The sequence below is a fragment of the Schistocerca americana genome, chromosome X (assembly GCF_021461395.2).
Source record: "Schistocerca americana isolate TAMUIC-IGC-003095 chromosome X, iqSchAmer2.1, whole genome shotgun sequence".
NCBI lineage: Eukaryota > Metazoa > Arthropoda > Insecta > Orthoptera > Acrididae > Schistocerca > Schistocerca americana.
The window spans coordinates 682,427,835-682,441,768 of record NC_060130.1 but is presented as its reverse complement, the minus strand read 5'-3'; the positions used below and the strand labels follow the sequence as shown (position 1 = coordinate 682,441,768).

Genomic DNA, 13,934 nt, shown 5'->3' with positions numbered 1-13,934 from the left:
TCGTCCTCTGCCTCCTTTCCTCTGTGCCCAAAGTTACTTCAACACTCAGCCCTATTATTCTTATTTGAGTAGAAATTTGTCAGTGTTGTGTGATTTTTTTTCACTTTCAGTTTTAAAATGTAACTGTAACAGTGATCTGTTGTATAATCTCATTCCACACATGTTTTTCACACACATATGATATTTCTTTTTTATTATTGTACACAATAACATAAATCACTTACTTCAATTTCAGGCTCATGTATTTAACATCTTCAGGGCAAAGTTCACGGGCTACAAGGATTTTCACACAATGTTGTATACCTGTGCTGCTGAATTTGATTTTATGCCCATAGAAGTTATAAAAAATCTGTCCCAGACACTGTTGTTACCTGCAGCTATTATTGCAGTAGGAACTGCATGTTGGAGTTGGTACAGTCAGTGGAATGAAAAATCTAATTCAGAACCCAAAAAGTAAGATGAATCTTTAATTGCAGTTGTGTTTCTTAATCATGATTATCATTTAGTAAATTTACTGGTACTGTAATTAATACAAGTATAATTCTGTTTCAAGTTTTGAAAAAACCTTAAAAATAATGTTACAGGAGGTGGCATGAGATGGTCAGTGTTTTGGATACTGATGTCGTTTACACCTTTATCCAGCTGGCAGCATTTGGTGTTATGGCTGTTTTAGTAATGAGACTGAAACTGTTCCTCACACCTCACCTGTGTATTGCAGCATCACTACTTGCTTCAAGAAAGGTATTTTGCATCTAAAACATGACAATAACAAAATTATCAATTTTTTAGTGTTACACTGAATGTTACCCTTTATGCCAAGTGTAGAAGTCCACCATAAAAATTTCTACCATCACTACTACTACTACTGCTACTAATAATAATAATAATAAAAATAATAATTTTACTTTTTTGAAAAATATGTAACAATCAGCCAACCAGTTGCATAGGTTTTCTATATACCTTGACCAGGTTTTGTCACCTCTAAGGGTGACTTCATCAGAAGGTAAGGTAATTACCTAAAATTAATGTGTCAGATTAAATATCTTATCTAATAAAAGTTACATTAATGTAAACGAGTGTAAAACAAATAGTGCTTACATGAAGAACATATTGTCAAAGATGTACTGTGATTTAAGAGCTGAGTTGCTCAAGTCATACATTAAAATATAAAACATAATGTTCTTCAAAAGGTCAAACATTAAAACATAAAGTAACACCAGTGTGGTGTGAGGAGACTGACTGTGTGGCAACTAGTCATGCTGCCAAGTAAACGTAATGTAGGGTGCACCACTAGTAACGTGAGCAAAACAATTTTGTATATTATACATTTTGTGAAGTAAATCATACGTATAGCCAATATAGCTTTTAACAAAAAATAATTTTACAAATTATTGAGTAACATTTATAAATGAGCTTCAAACGGGATAAAATAGTACAAAGTCCACTACGTTTTACGTCGCACAGGTAGAACCAGAGTTAAATACGACTGGAATTGCATACATACTGAAGAACATCAGTTCATTATATGACAGAATTTGAAAAGAAAGTTTGCATAACTAGGGTACAGAGGTCATTTGGTAATGAGTATAACTTAACAGAGGTAATAATGTTTCTGAAAAGGAGGAGAGAAAGTGGATTATAAGTATCATAAAACTGAGAGCACTGGTTTAAAAGCATTAAAGAAATTTCTATTTTTCAACTGTACTTGTTCATTCAACATGTCATCTTTATTTGGTGTGTGCCTGAAAATTTCAAGTTCTTCCAAGACATCAAGTTTTCTCCCTTTCTTTTCTCTATGCAGAATTGTCATTTCATTTAATTCTGTTAATTTTACTGTTACTGTTGCTAGGTTTTGTAGCTGTTGTAATCTATTTCTGCTTGTGAGAAATGATTTCTTCGGAGTTTCAATGTGTTGTGTTACAAAAATTGTGTTGTTCAACGTCGCGTTCATTTTCTCTTTGCCTCAGATTGCTTCTAGATTACAGGTTGCTTTCACTGTTGATGAAATTCCAAAATTTGTTATGTGGCCATTTTGCAGAAAGAACATGGTTTTTGCAAATTTTGTGATTTCTTTTGTGCAGCTAGAGCAGGATTAATCCTACATTTGGAAGTGTCACTCTTATATTTTTAAGCGCAATAATAATCTAATTTAATATGCATAAGAAACATACAGTTTTTTCATAGTCACTTGTAGAGGTAACAGCGTTCAGGCAATGGTGGTTACATTACATTAATCACTTTCTATCCTACAGTGAGAGATATCTGTGATTTGGAGACAAGTCAAGGATGTTCATTTTATGTAAGTGCAGTAGAATGAAACATTATTTAATATTATTATGTTTAAGTGCTAACATTAATTATAAAAGGGCCTAAAACATTAATTCCAAGAGTTTCTGTGATAGTACTACTTTTTATTGGAGTAAAGGAAGTTGCACTTCATATTTCTTGAATTCAGTTCCAACCTCCACCATCTATTCATAAAACATAAATATGATCTGGTGGCAGGTTGATGAGTACACTTGTATCTCATTCCAATTCTTTACTGTTGTTAAGTCGTAATATTTACTCATGCTCTGTACTGTCTTTTTTTATAGCAACAGAGCACATTAAAATATATAAGTATTGCAAAACTGTTGTTAAAAATACCATGTTTTGTGAAGAGATCTCTCAGGTTGTTCTAAAACAACACCAGATAGTATTCACATAATGTGCTTCAGTATTCTTAAAATACAGAGGGTGGATAAAATATGCAAACATGAAAAATACAACCCGCTAACATGCCTAGTACAGTCTGGGAAATATGTTGACATTCAAAACAGCTTCAACTCATCTTGGAATGGATAAATACACATCCTGTATGGTTCTTACACCATTCTTAATGCAATATAGTGGCAAGTTCAGCTAACAATGATGGAAATGGATAGTGATCAAGTACCCTCCTCTCCAAAGTAGACTGTAAAGAGGTGCAGTAGCACTGAGATCTAGTGACTGTGATGTCCATAGGAGAGGTGACAATTCATCCTTCTGCACACAAAACCGGTCCTGGATGATGCAAGGTGTGTAAACAGGTTCCCTATTGTATTGGAACATAGCATCACCATTGGGGAATCAACACTGATGGACCTGATCAGCCAAAATGGTCACATAATCCTTGACAGTAATGCTACCTTGTAGAGTAGTAATGGAGACCATGGAATACTGTGATATGAGTGCCCAAATCATCACCGAACCCCCATCACGTTTCACTCTTGGAACATGAACTTGGTCAGAAGTTGAAAACAGTTTGAAGCAAGACTCATCTGACCAAATGACTTTCTTCCATTGGTCCATAGCTCAGATTTATGGCTTTCCTAGTGCGGCATTTGTGTCACTGAGGAGTGGCTTTAGAATTCCAACTTGCACTGTAATTTCCTGCTTCTGGAGCTTCCTTCGTGTTGTTTGGGTGCTGACAGGGTTCATGAATGCAACATTCAGTTCTGCAGTGACTTTTGCATCTGTCATACTGTAATTTTTTGTCAAAATCCTCTCCAGTGATTGCCTGTCACAGTCATTCAATACACTCTTTTGTCTGTGTTGTGACTTAGTGGATGATGTTTTTCTGCTTTCCCTGTATGTGATATAAATCATCGATACATCCTCTTGAGACACGGACACTCAGCCCCAACATAATGCTCTCACAAATATACAGAACACTGTTCTGACCATGACTAACACTTGCAACTTATTGAGGATATTGTACTGGTGCCGTTTGTAGTCAGATACAACAGCGCAACCTGCAGGTTGGCTAGCATCTGCATTTATGCTCAAGGATGCATTTCTTGTGGTGTTTCCATATTTCTGTCCAACCCCTTTGCTAAACTTGTGCATTGAGTTTCCACTGAAGAAATTATTCCAAAACACATTAGTGGATGTAAATATGCAGAATAAACTAATTTCTATATTTTTAAATCAGCTGTAACAAACCATTCATATTGCAAATGTAGCTGAACTAAAGTGACTGATTAATTCTAAGGCATGTATGTTCCAGTTAAGATTGTTATCTATCTGTTTCCCCAAAAACTTGGCACTATCTACTTCATTTATTTAATTGAGTAGTCTTTTTTATAGCTTATGTAGTTCTCTGAGAAGTACTGTACCTTTTGACACATTGCTGGATCTGTTCAGTGTGTGTGTGTGTGTGTGTGTGTGTGTGTGTGTGTGTGGGCGTGCACCCCAAACCAATATTCTAGCTATTTTAAATTCTCCACTGATCATAACGCACCTGTAGTTGTATCTGCATCCTTGACATCACCATGGATTAAGTATTACATTTCATGATCTGCCTGCTGGCAGATGCCTTCTGCCACATTTTCATCTTTTCTTTGTCTTTATTTACCACCACTATCTCATCCCCATTTCCATGTTAACCACTGATGATGTGTGTTAAGTTCTGCACCATCCCATTTTCATGTATAAGCTTGGCAGATGATCCATTCTTGCACTAGACTGAATAAAACAGTATATCATCACCCTGTATTAGGGTGGCGCTGGTGGTTCGAGCTGGAATATCGTATGGAACACAACAAAATTTTAAAGAACATAAAGGAGTTTTTATATGTCCAGTTCACAAAAATGGTTGAAAGGATACACTGCAACAACTACCAAAGCCTGTACCTCCTCAACGCCATATCTATGACGTTTTAAATGATTTTGTCAACAAGCCTTGAAAAATCTCCAGAGCACATCTTGAGGAAGATCAGACAGGCTTTTTAATGGAAGACAGAAAGTCTTTATAGATACCTGCGACTATAATTCTCCTATATACAAAATTTTCTGTCTAGATCATCCTTTATTTCTTCTAATTACGCATTTCAGCAGACTGCCATCATCAGCTCTGAGCCTCATTGCATGCTTTTGATACCTTCGCAGTAATGACTGTCCAACTACAAGGGATGTTCAGTAAGTAATGAAACACATTTTTTCTCTCGGCCAGTTGTGGTTAAAAAAAAAAAAAAAAAAATTATGGAATTTGTTGTGGGACATTGTGGAATAGTCCTGCTTCAGCCATTATAGTTTCATGGCTTCCGATAGGTGGCAGTACTACACTTAACCTTCAATAATGATTGTAGTGGAGGTGAATCCCAAGGAGAGTGGCATCATTGAGTTTCTTTTGTAGGAAAACCAGATCATCACAGAATGGCTACGAAGACCCGGCAGTGAACAAAAGCATGCCGAGTCACTGGGCGAGGCACCCTTCATCATTGCAACAAGTTCGCACCAACCTCTTCAATCTCCTGCATGCCAGCCACACACAGCTGCCTCTCTTGCAGTGTTGGAAAGTGTGGACACTCTTATGCATCACCACAAAAATGCAAATGAACATCTCCTTCTCCATGACAATGTAAAGCCCCGCCCAATTCTGTGCACCTGAAAGTAGCTTACAAAACTTCATTGGACCGTTCTTGCTCATCCACTGTACAGCCCAGATATCACACCTTCCGACTTCCATCTCTTTGTCCCAATGAAGGATGTACTCCACTGGAAGCAGTACGTGGGTGATGGGGAAGTTATTTATGCAGTCAGATGTTTGCTTTGACATTGAGCAGTAGAGCAGTACCATGCAGGTGTACAAGCCCTCCTGGTAAGTTGACATAAGACTGTTGCAGTGAACAGAGATTATGTTGAAAAATAGAGTTTTGAATCCAAAAGAGCAGAGAATAATGGGGTGTATATGAATCCTGAAGGAAACCAACCTGCTTTCAGAAAAACATGTATTGCATTGCTTATTAAACACCCCTTGCATGTTGAGGATGCTTTTTACAATGTGTAAATGAATCCTTTGACATAATTGGACAGTCATGGCTGCAGAGGTAGCAAACTTGCAATGAGGCTCATATCTGATGATTGCAGACTGCTGAAATGTGTGGTTAGAAGAAATAAAAGTGTAGTCTAGACAGAAAATTTTGTAAATAAGGCAGGCTTTTGTAACAAACAGTCAACTGGCAACATATGCCAGATCTGAATACCTGCCATGCAGAACAAAGATCACATTCTACAACACTGTCATTTACTCAGTTTACTTTATGCCTCCAAAATATTGATAGTGACTTGGTTTCCCTGTATTTCAGGAACCACTGTAGCCATAGACATGAAACTTTTACAGGACATTAAACTGTATTTTCTGAGTCTACTGAACTACAATAGTTGCATTTCAGAAACAGCTTTCGGAAATACAGTTTTTTAATTACATGGTTAAAATTTTGTGTACTTTTTTTTGTATGTTATCCTAAATAATTTTAATTATACATAACATTATGTTCCTCTTTTAGTTCAGTATACTCTGGATATGTATGTTATTATTCCCTGAAAATTTGAATACTCTACTCGGAGTGGTTTCTGAGATTTAGGGAAAAATTCAACAGAAAATATAAATTTTCGGAAATGGCTTCTAAAGTTTCAAAAGACTGTAACTCACTTAATATATGCTTAGTGTTTTATTTTTCATCACTCAGAAGCACCCTGCACCATACTGTACATCGTCCCCTTGATCTTTTTCCTAGTTTTTTGTTCTTTTCTTATTTATGGACTCCTTAGTGGCCAACTGTGCTTTACACTCTGCTTTATCAATGTGAGCCTTGTCCATCCGTTCAAGTTCTCTGATGCAGTTTGCTCCAGGATTAATTCCCATATGCTGTAGCACTTTCACCCTACCAATGTTGCCATCTTTAAAAGCAATGACAGCATCACTGAACCCCCACTTTAGTGTCTTCATTCCAACAAAAACATTTTTTGGTAAGAGAGTCCATATAAGATTATTGAATGACTCATTAGGATTTTGAGTCGGACCATGCAGACACTTCTTCAGTAATTCAGGATTTGTCAGGTCTCTGTAAATAGCTTTTATGATATCTATGACTGCTGCCTGGATGCAATGTTTGTGGCTGTATGAACTGTTTGAGTACGGAACATTGTGGTAATTGCACCATGAATCAGGTCCAGGAGGGCAAAGGTGGTGTACTGGTTTTTCAGTGACAGTCTGTGGAAGAAGGTAGCCTATACTGTCTGCTTCATTTTCAGCAAATCCTTTGTATTATTTCTAATGGCCATCCCATAATACTGCTGTACATTTTGTCTGTCAGCCTGCCTCTTATGGTTTTACCATCAGAATGTTTCTTGTCTCTCAAACTTTGTTTCAACTTCCTCAACCTGGTGCCCATCCTCTTCTGGACATGAGCTTTATAACTCAGCAATCTATATAAAAAATTACCAATTTTATTAGATTTTGAAGTAATTCACATGAAAATTTTAACATTTTCAACCAGTGTAGATTATTTAAAAAAAATAAAATAAAATACTTCCCATGTGAGTTTATAAGTGATATATATATATATATATATATATATATATAAAATTTTATCCGGAAAATTGCAAATTTTGTAATGAGATAAAAATCCCAAAATGTGAAAAAAAATTTCCATTCTAACTCCCCTTAAGTTGTTAATAATACACATCTTGTTTCAGAAACAAAAGAAGCACATTTGGAAAGATGTGCTCCAATATGGGAAAAGGTTGTAAAGATTTAAATAAGAGCATAAAATTAATTGAGGACATGGAAAATGGCAAGTATATATTGCCACATCTTATTTTCCCTCAGGTCTGGGAACTTAGATGACTCTTTTTTGCTTAAGCCACACACTGACTTTCTTCAGTGAAGACAGGCATCCCATAGATGTAGGGTCCCAAGAGTTACTAGGAGAGTGATTGATGATCTTGTTACTGAAATGAGAAAGTAGAGGAAGTGGGAAAATTCTGAACCACAAAAAGTTGTCATATACTTCTGTTTTCTAGATGAAACTTTTGTGTCTTCAGGATTTTTGTTATGTTTGTTTCTTGCCATTGGTATGGTCAGGGCACCTGTAAGATCAAACTTACTTGAGGCCATGTTCTTGGTGGTTTGTGGTGTTTCTTGTTGTTAATCTGGCTTGTGACATGGTGCAATATTCTGATAAAGTAAATGACAGCTATAACTGTTATTTCATTAGAAAGAATGCCTTCTCACACATTTAAACAAAATTCTATACAAATTAAGGTATTCCTATTTATGGAGAATGGACATCATTCGCTGTGAAGGCTGAAGAAAGATTATGCTGACTTAGGTAGTTATCCTACAAGATAATAACTGTATGGGCATTGTTTATTACTTAATACGTGGAAATGTTAAGTTATCAATTAACTTAACAAATAAAAATGTGATCCTTCAGTGAAAAATGTTATATATTATACTGAATTGACAGTACATTATTGCCTTTAAATACCCAAAAGAACAGTCTCTAGTGGGCACTTACTTTAAATCTTGTCTGCTTATAAATTTTCATCAGCATGCACCTCACTCTGAAAACAGGGACAAATTGAGTAGAAACTGTAGTGTTTATACCTTTCCCCAAGAAACATTTATGTGTGAATGTTAACTGTTCATGTGTATGATGTTTTTGCTGCCTCTTTTATGAAATTGTAAGGGGAGAACTCTGCAGGCTCCAGTACCATCGTTATACCTATGGCTTGACCTAGTTTGCAACTCAGTTCTGCCTGTTGTAAATCTATACAGCCATCACTCATTCCCAGCTAAATCAATCTTGTGGGATTTAGGGATCAAAATAATGAAGTACTTGTGTGTAATTTATCATACATGTTGTGGAAGTAAGGAGTTTTGTCACAGATATTACATATGTCATTTCTGCCTGCTACTTGAAATCAGAAGTTGTCTGGTGTCCCAGCCCAGTGAGTTCGGAAGACTGCCAGAATGTGTGGACCATGATAACAACTGCTAAGCAGCACTCCTAATATTTGTGAGCACTGCTGTCATCACCTCAATGCTAGGCACAGGCCACATCCCCCACGCCAGCCTATCGGTGCTCATAGCTGCACTGTAAAGCTAGCACCGAGCGAGGTGGCGCAGTGGTTAGCACACTGGACTCGCATTCGAGAGGACAATGGTTCAATCCCGCATCTGGCCATCCTGATTTAGGTTTTCCGTGATTTCCGTAAATCGCTCCAGGCAAATGCCGGGATGGTTCCTTTGAAAGGGCATGGCCGACTTCCTTTCCCGTCCTTCCCTAATCCGATGAGACCGATGACCTCGCTGTTTGGTCTCTTCCCCCCAAACAACCCAAATATAGAGCTAGCAGCACAGGGGCCCAGATGTCAGTTGTGTTCAGATTATGCTCTCGTATTGTTCATTGTACTTAGCATTGCTTCGTTCTTGATTTTGCTACGTGTAGGCTGTTGATTTAGTTCACTCTCCAGACTTGTCATTCTGTCATGTTGTCTTTGTTGTTCGTTCTTATTATGTGGTTTTCAGCAATTCACCATTTCGATGCCCTCAGGCCAGTCGGCCAGTGTCTCCTGGCCATGTCTGATTCTGGTTACTATAAGTTGCATGTGAGACTTGTGTTTCCTTCAAGTCATGATGTGTGTCTATGTGTGGGGATGGGGTTAATATTTGTTGCATCCACTGCATTCTTCAAACTACAGGTGTGTTCTGGTTGTTGCTGACTTGTGGACATCTTAAGGAAATTTTATGAAATTTGTTGAGCATTAATGCCATAAACTCCAAGCATGAACCAGTCTCCAGTGTGGGGACAACATTGGAACATTCTTTGTTGCAAATTGTAAAGATCTTGATTTCATTGCCTACTGAGGAATTATCTGAACTTCAAGGTAGGCAGAGTGATGAGAAGATAGTGTCGAGACATATCATTCATAAATGTAGGAAGTCTGGAATGTATACTGGATTTTGATTGAATTAAATCTCTTGAAACATACTTGACTGAATCTGGTCATGTCTGGGTGGTTATAATTAAAGTGCAGGTACTCATAGAGCTCCAGTGTAGGTTGTAATTATCAAATGACCATGAAACTTGGTAGATATTCTAATGTGTTAGTGCAGAAGTAAGTTACAATGGAAAAATATTAATTCCAATTTTGGACACTGGGTGAAAATCTGGAGCTATGAATGCAAGAAAGACATATAGACATGTTTCCATATGTAATAGATTAGGAATGTGATGTGGGCAGAAAAGGACAAATGGCATAATGTTGATTTTATTATTAACCGCTGATTACACAATTTGTTCAATATGAGTACCGGACACATTGACAAAATGCTGTAGAGCTCCAGATTTGCGGCTGCACTGGAACTAATTCTTTTACCAGCATCAATCAGTTCCGCAATAATGCATTATCATATCTGCCAAGTTTCACTCCATGGAGTAGCTGCACCTTAATTATAACCACTTGGTATGTTATAAGCCATTCCCAGCTACTCATGGAACCAACACATTTTTCGCATTTGAATGCTGCTTAATTCTTGCCACATCTAGAGTCAGTGAACCCAAGACAGGTAGAAAAGTGGAGGTGTGAGCTGAGCCATTCCTTTTTTCAACCCAGCGTGGATGCCACTATAGGTTTTTATTATTGTCAAGGGAAGGGATCAATCATAGTAAAGTACAACTTGATAAAGTATCTCCTTTCCTGAGATAGATGAGTTTGAGACACTTATGTATCATGTCACAATGTAGTGTTGGTCTATTTTTAGAGGGAACATGAAACCAATGTCTCCAGTACCTCTTTAAACCATTATGAGACAAATCTGATTAAAATTCATGAAAATAATTAAAAGGATAGATTGCTACACACCACATAGAGGGGACATTAGAGTTGCAGACAGGCACAATGAAAAGATTGCTAAACATTTAAGCTATCAGACAAAAAGTCCTTCTTCTGAAATGGAAAACACATGCGCATGCATTGACACACACACACACACACACACACACACACACACACACACACACCCGCATGAGACGAAAAGAATACTGCCCTATTTTTGTCTTGTTGTGCAGCCATAGACTCGTCCATACAAAGACCTGCCTGTTTCCTGCTACCCCCTCCTTGTATCCTTCCCAACCCTCTCCTTGCATCCCTCCCTACCCCCTTCACAGTTCCATCACCTCAGTCAACTACTTTCAATACTGCGGTATCAATAATTAGTCTTGCCATGGCCATGAGAGTGTGCACTTGGGTGTCTGTGTTGTTGTGTGTGGGAATGTGTGTTCTTATGCTAGAAAAAGAGCTAGTGCTCAAAAGCTGGTGTAATGCTGTTTTTTTTACATGTTTCTGTGCTCTATGCATTGATACACTATAGGTGAATGGTTACCTTTCCTTTATTTTGTGCATTGATCCATCCAGGAATTTCCATTGTTGTTAAACATACTATTATGTTTGATAAAACTACCTACTGGGATTCTGCCATCAAAGAAGCCATTGAGCTCTGAATAATATGTTACAATAAATTTAACTGAGACAGTGGCTACACCCTTAGTGGCATTGGAAATGGACATGATGCTGACAGGTAACAAAGAAATCAATTTATACAAGAATTTTGCCACAAAAAACTGCGGTCTTAGCTTGGTAATAAGATCAGAGCATGTAGGGTACACTGAATGGAACAAAAGTTTTCAGGCAGTCATAGGTCAGAAATGTGCCATTGTGGAGCTGTGGCTATAAAACAACAGCTTATCAGCCACAACGTCATTGAAGTATGTGCATTTAGATTAACTTGCCTCAGCTACTACCTGTAGTACCTAATGATTTCCTCTGAGCAGTCAAAGAAGGCAAACATTAAATTCCTGTCCCAGGCTAGTCATAGTAGACACAAATTTTCTGCGATGTTTACTGCATGAATATTGACTAAATCACTTACACTAAAAATACCATCATTTTATTATTTTTGCTAATGTGTAGAGAACATGAATGAACTTTTATTTGAACAACCCTTAAAGCTTTTTAAATAAAACAAGCTTTATTAACATCGTACATGTTTATTCTTAATCTCTACAAATTTATTTCTCAACCTAATCACCTTGGCAATGAAAACATTTCTTCCAGTGAGAGACCAGTTTGCTGATACCATCACTGTAAATTGTTTGACTTTGAGGTGTGACATCATCATGTTGATCAACAGGGTGGACGAACTCTTTGAATTTGTGCTTTCAGTTTCCTGAGGGTCTCGCAGTACCTCCAGAGTTTATGGTGGTGCCTTTAGGCATGAAATCGAAATGTGCCACACCTTGAACATTCAAGACAGTATGAATATGACTTTCCCTGCTGATGGCATGGTATTGAACTTGTTTGATGTTGGTGATCTTTTGTGGTGGAACTGCATTGATACTGTCTTGTTTTTGCTATCGAAATGGTGAACCTAGCTTTTATCACCTGTCACAATGTTATTAAGAAACCCATCATCCTCATGCTCAAAACACAAAAGAAATTGTTCATAGGTATGTAGTCTCCTCTGTTTCATGTCAGGGGTGAGCATTATAGTCACCTGATATGCACACAGTTTTCTGTACTGCAGTTCTGCAATGATGGCCTGTTTTGCAAGAGTTTTGTCTGATGAATTCATCAACTCGTTTCCAATGAGTCTCATCAGCTGTCACGCGCAGTTGTCCGCTCAGAGCTCTGTCCCACACATTGAGGTCAGAACTATTATTTCCTTCATTTTGAGCACAAACAACCCAATATCACATATTACTGCTATCAATAAAATCACCACCATACACAGCTTTCAGTCTTCTACGGATTTCAGCTGTAGGCACATTTTCTTTGGTTAGAAACTTGATTACAGCATGCTGTTTCTCACGCACCGACATGTTACATGCTGCCATGTTACATGGTACAATTCAGTGCCCCCTATTGGCAGAGGGTTGCATCTTGCTTCAGCAAAGCAGGAAAGTCAATGAAGTAATATGTGTGACAAGTAATACCTCAACCAATATTGACAACAGAATTAAAAATTCGGAGGCATTATTTTTCAGCTCACCCTCATATGATAGACGAGAAAGTGTGAACTAAGACAGAAAGAAAACAAAAATTAAAATAAATACACTTTTTTCTCAAATCACAATTTCTGCAACACATGATCAGCAACTCAGGCAGACATAATTGAACTGCTAGGACACATCTAAACACTTTTGCTTCTGGACAAACTTCCAAGCACTCATCACTGATCTGTCATTGTTTTTGTGACTGTGGCTCCACAGTGGTGCTTTTCCAACATGTTTTGTTTGATTTGATGTCCACAATTGTGTTTGGACTTTATCATCATGTTTTTCTTTGCCTTATATAATGTTTTTAGCGTTCTTCTTCAAGGAAGAGTTTTAAAACATGACTGATTTAATGGTGTGTGTGTGTGTGTGTGTGTGTGTGTGTGTGTGTGTGTGTGTGTGTGTGTGTGTGTGTGTGAGTGTTTTATGAATTTTAATCACATTCATCCCACAATAGTTTAGAGGGGCGCTGAAGACATTGTTGTTATATTGCCCTTAAAAATATTCCACCACACTGTAGCATGATACTTTGTGTACCACCTCATCTCTCTTTGTTAAGCAGAACAGGTGATTAACATTTGCAGTAACTTAGTACATCCTGTCAAAATCAGAAAACATATATTTTCCATGGATGTGTTCCCCTCTGTTTAACAGCAATTAACAAGAGTGGCTTTTCCAATATCGCTATTGTGAAAGGCAATGAAACTATCCTTTTCCATCATCAGTATGTATTTTATGTTTTTCATTAAGTCAGCTGCCTGTCTTTCTGTAATTTATTCCTGGTCTACACATTAAGAGGATTGTACATCTTTTGATTTGAATTAAATCACAATTAGAGGTAATAATCATTTCTAGAGCTTCCAACACTTTCATCCTTCTAAAAACAGATTCTGCTTAAGCCATAGCAAAATTATTTCATTTGATATAGAATATCTTATTGCAGATTATGATATTTTGTCCCCAGGGAAAAGAGACAGCAGTACATTTAAGCACTTTTAACCATTTTCACAATCTACTTCTACACTGTACAAGCCACCTTTTATCGTGTGGTTGAGGTAAATTTTGATACCA

At 37.3% G+C, this 13,934-nt stretch overlaps 1 protein-coding gene across 1 annotated transcript in view; it reads left to right on the top strand.

The window, feature by feature from the left end:
- LOC124555372 (probable C-mannosyltransferase DPY19L1) overlaps positions 1–13,934 on the top strand; it is a 222,190-nt gene that overhangs the window by 185,985 nt on the left and 22,271 nt on the right. Inside the window, exons 9-10 of the mRNA XM_047129261.1 lie at positions 236–453; positions 585–741. Coding sequence (XP_046985217.1) covers positions 236–453; positions 585–741 — 375 coding nt within the window. The remainder of the gene's footprint in view (positions 1–235; positions 454–584; positions 742–13,934) is intronic.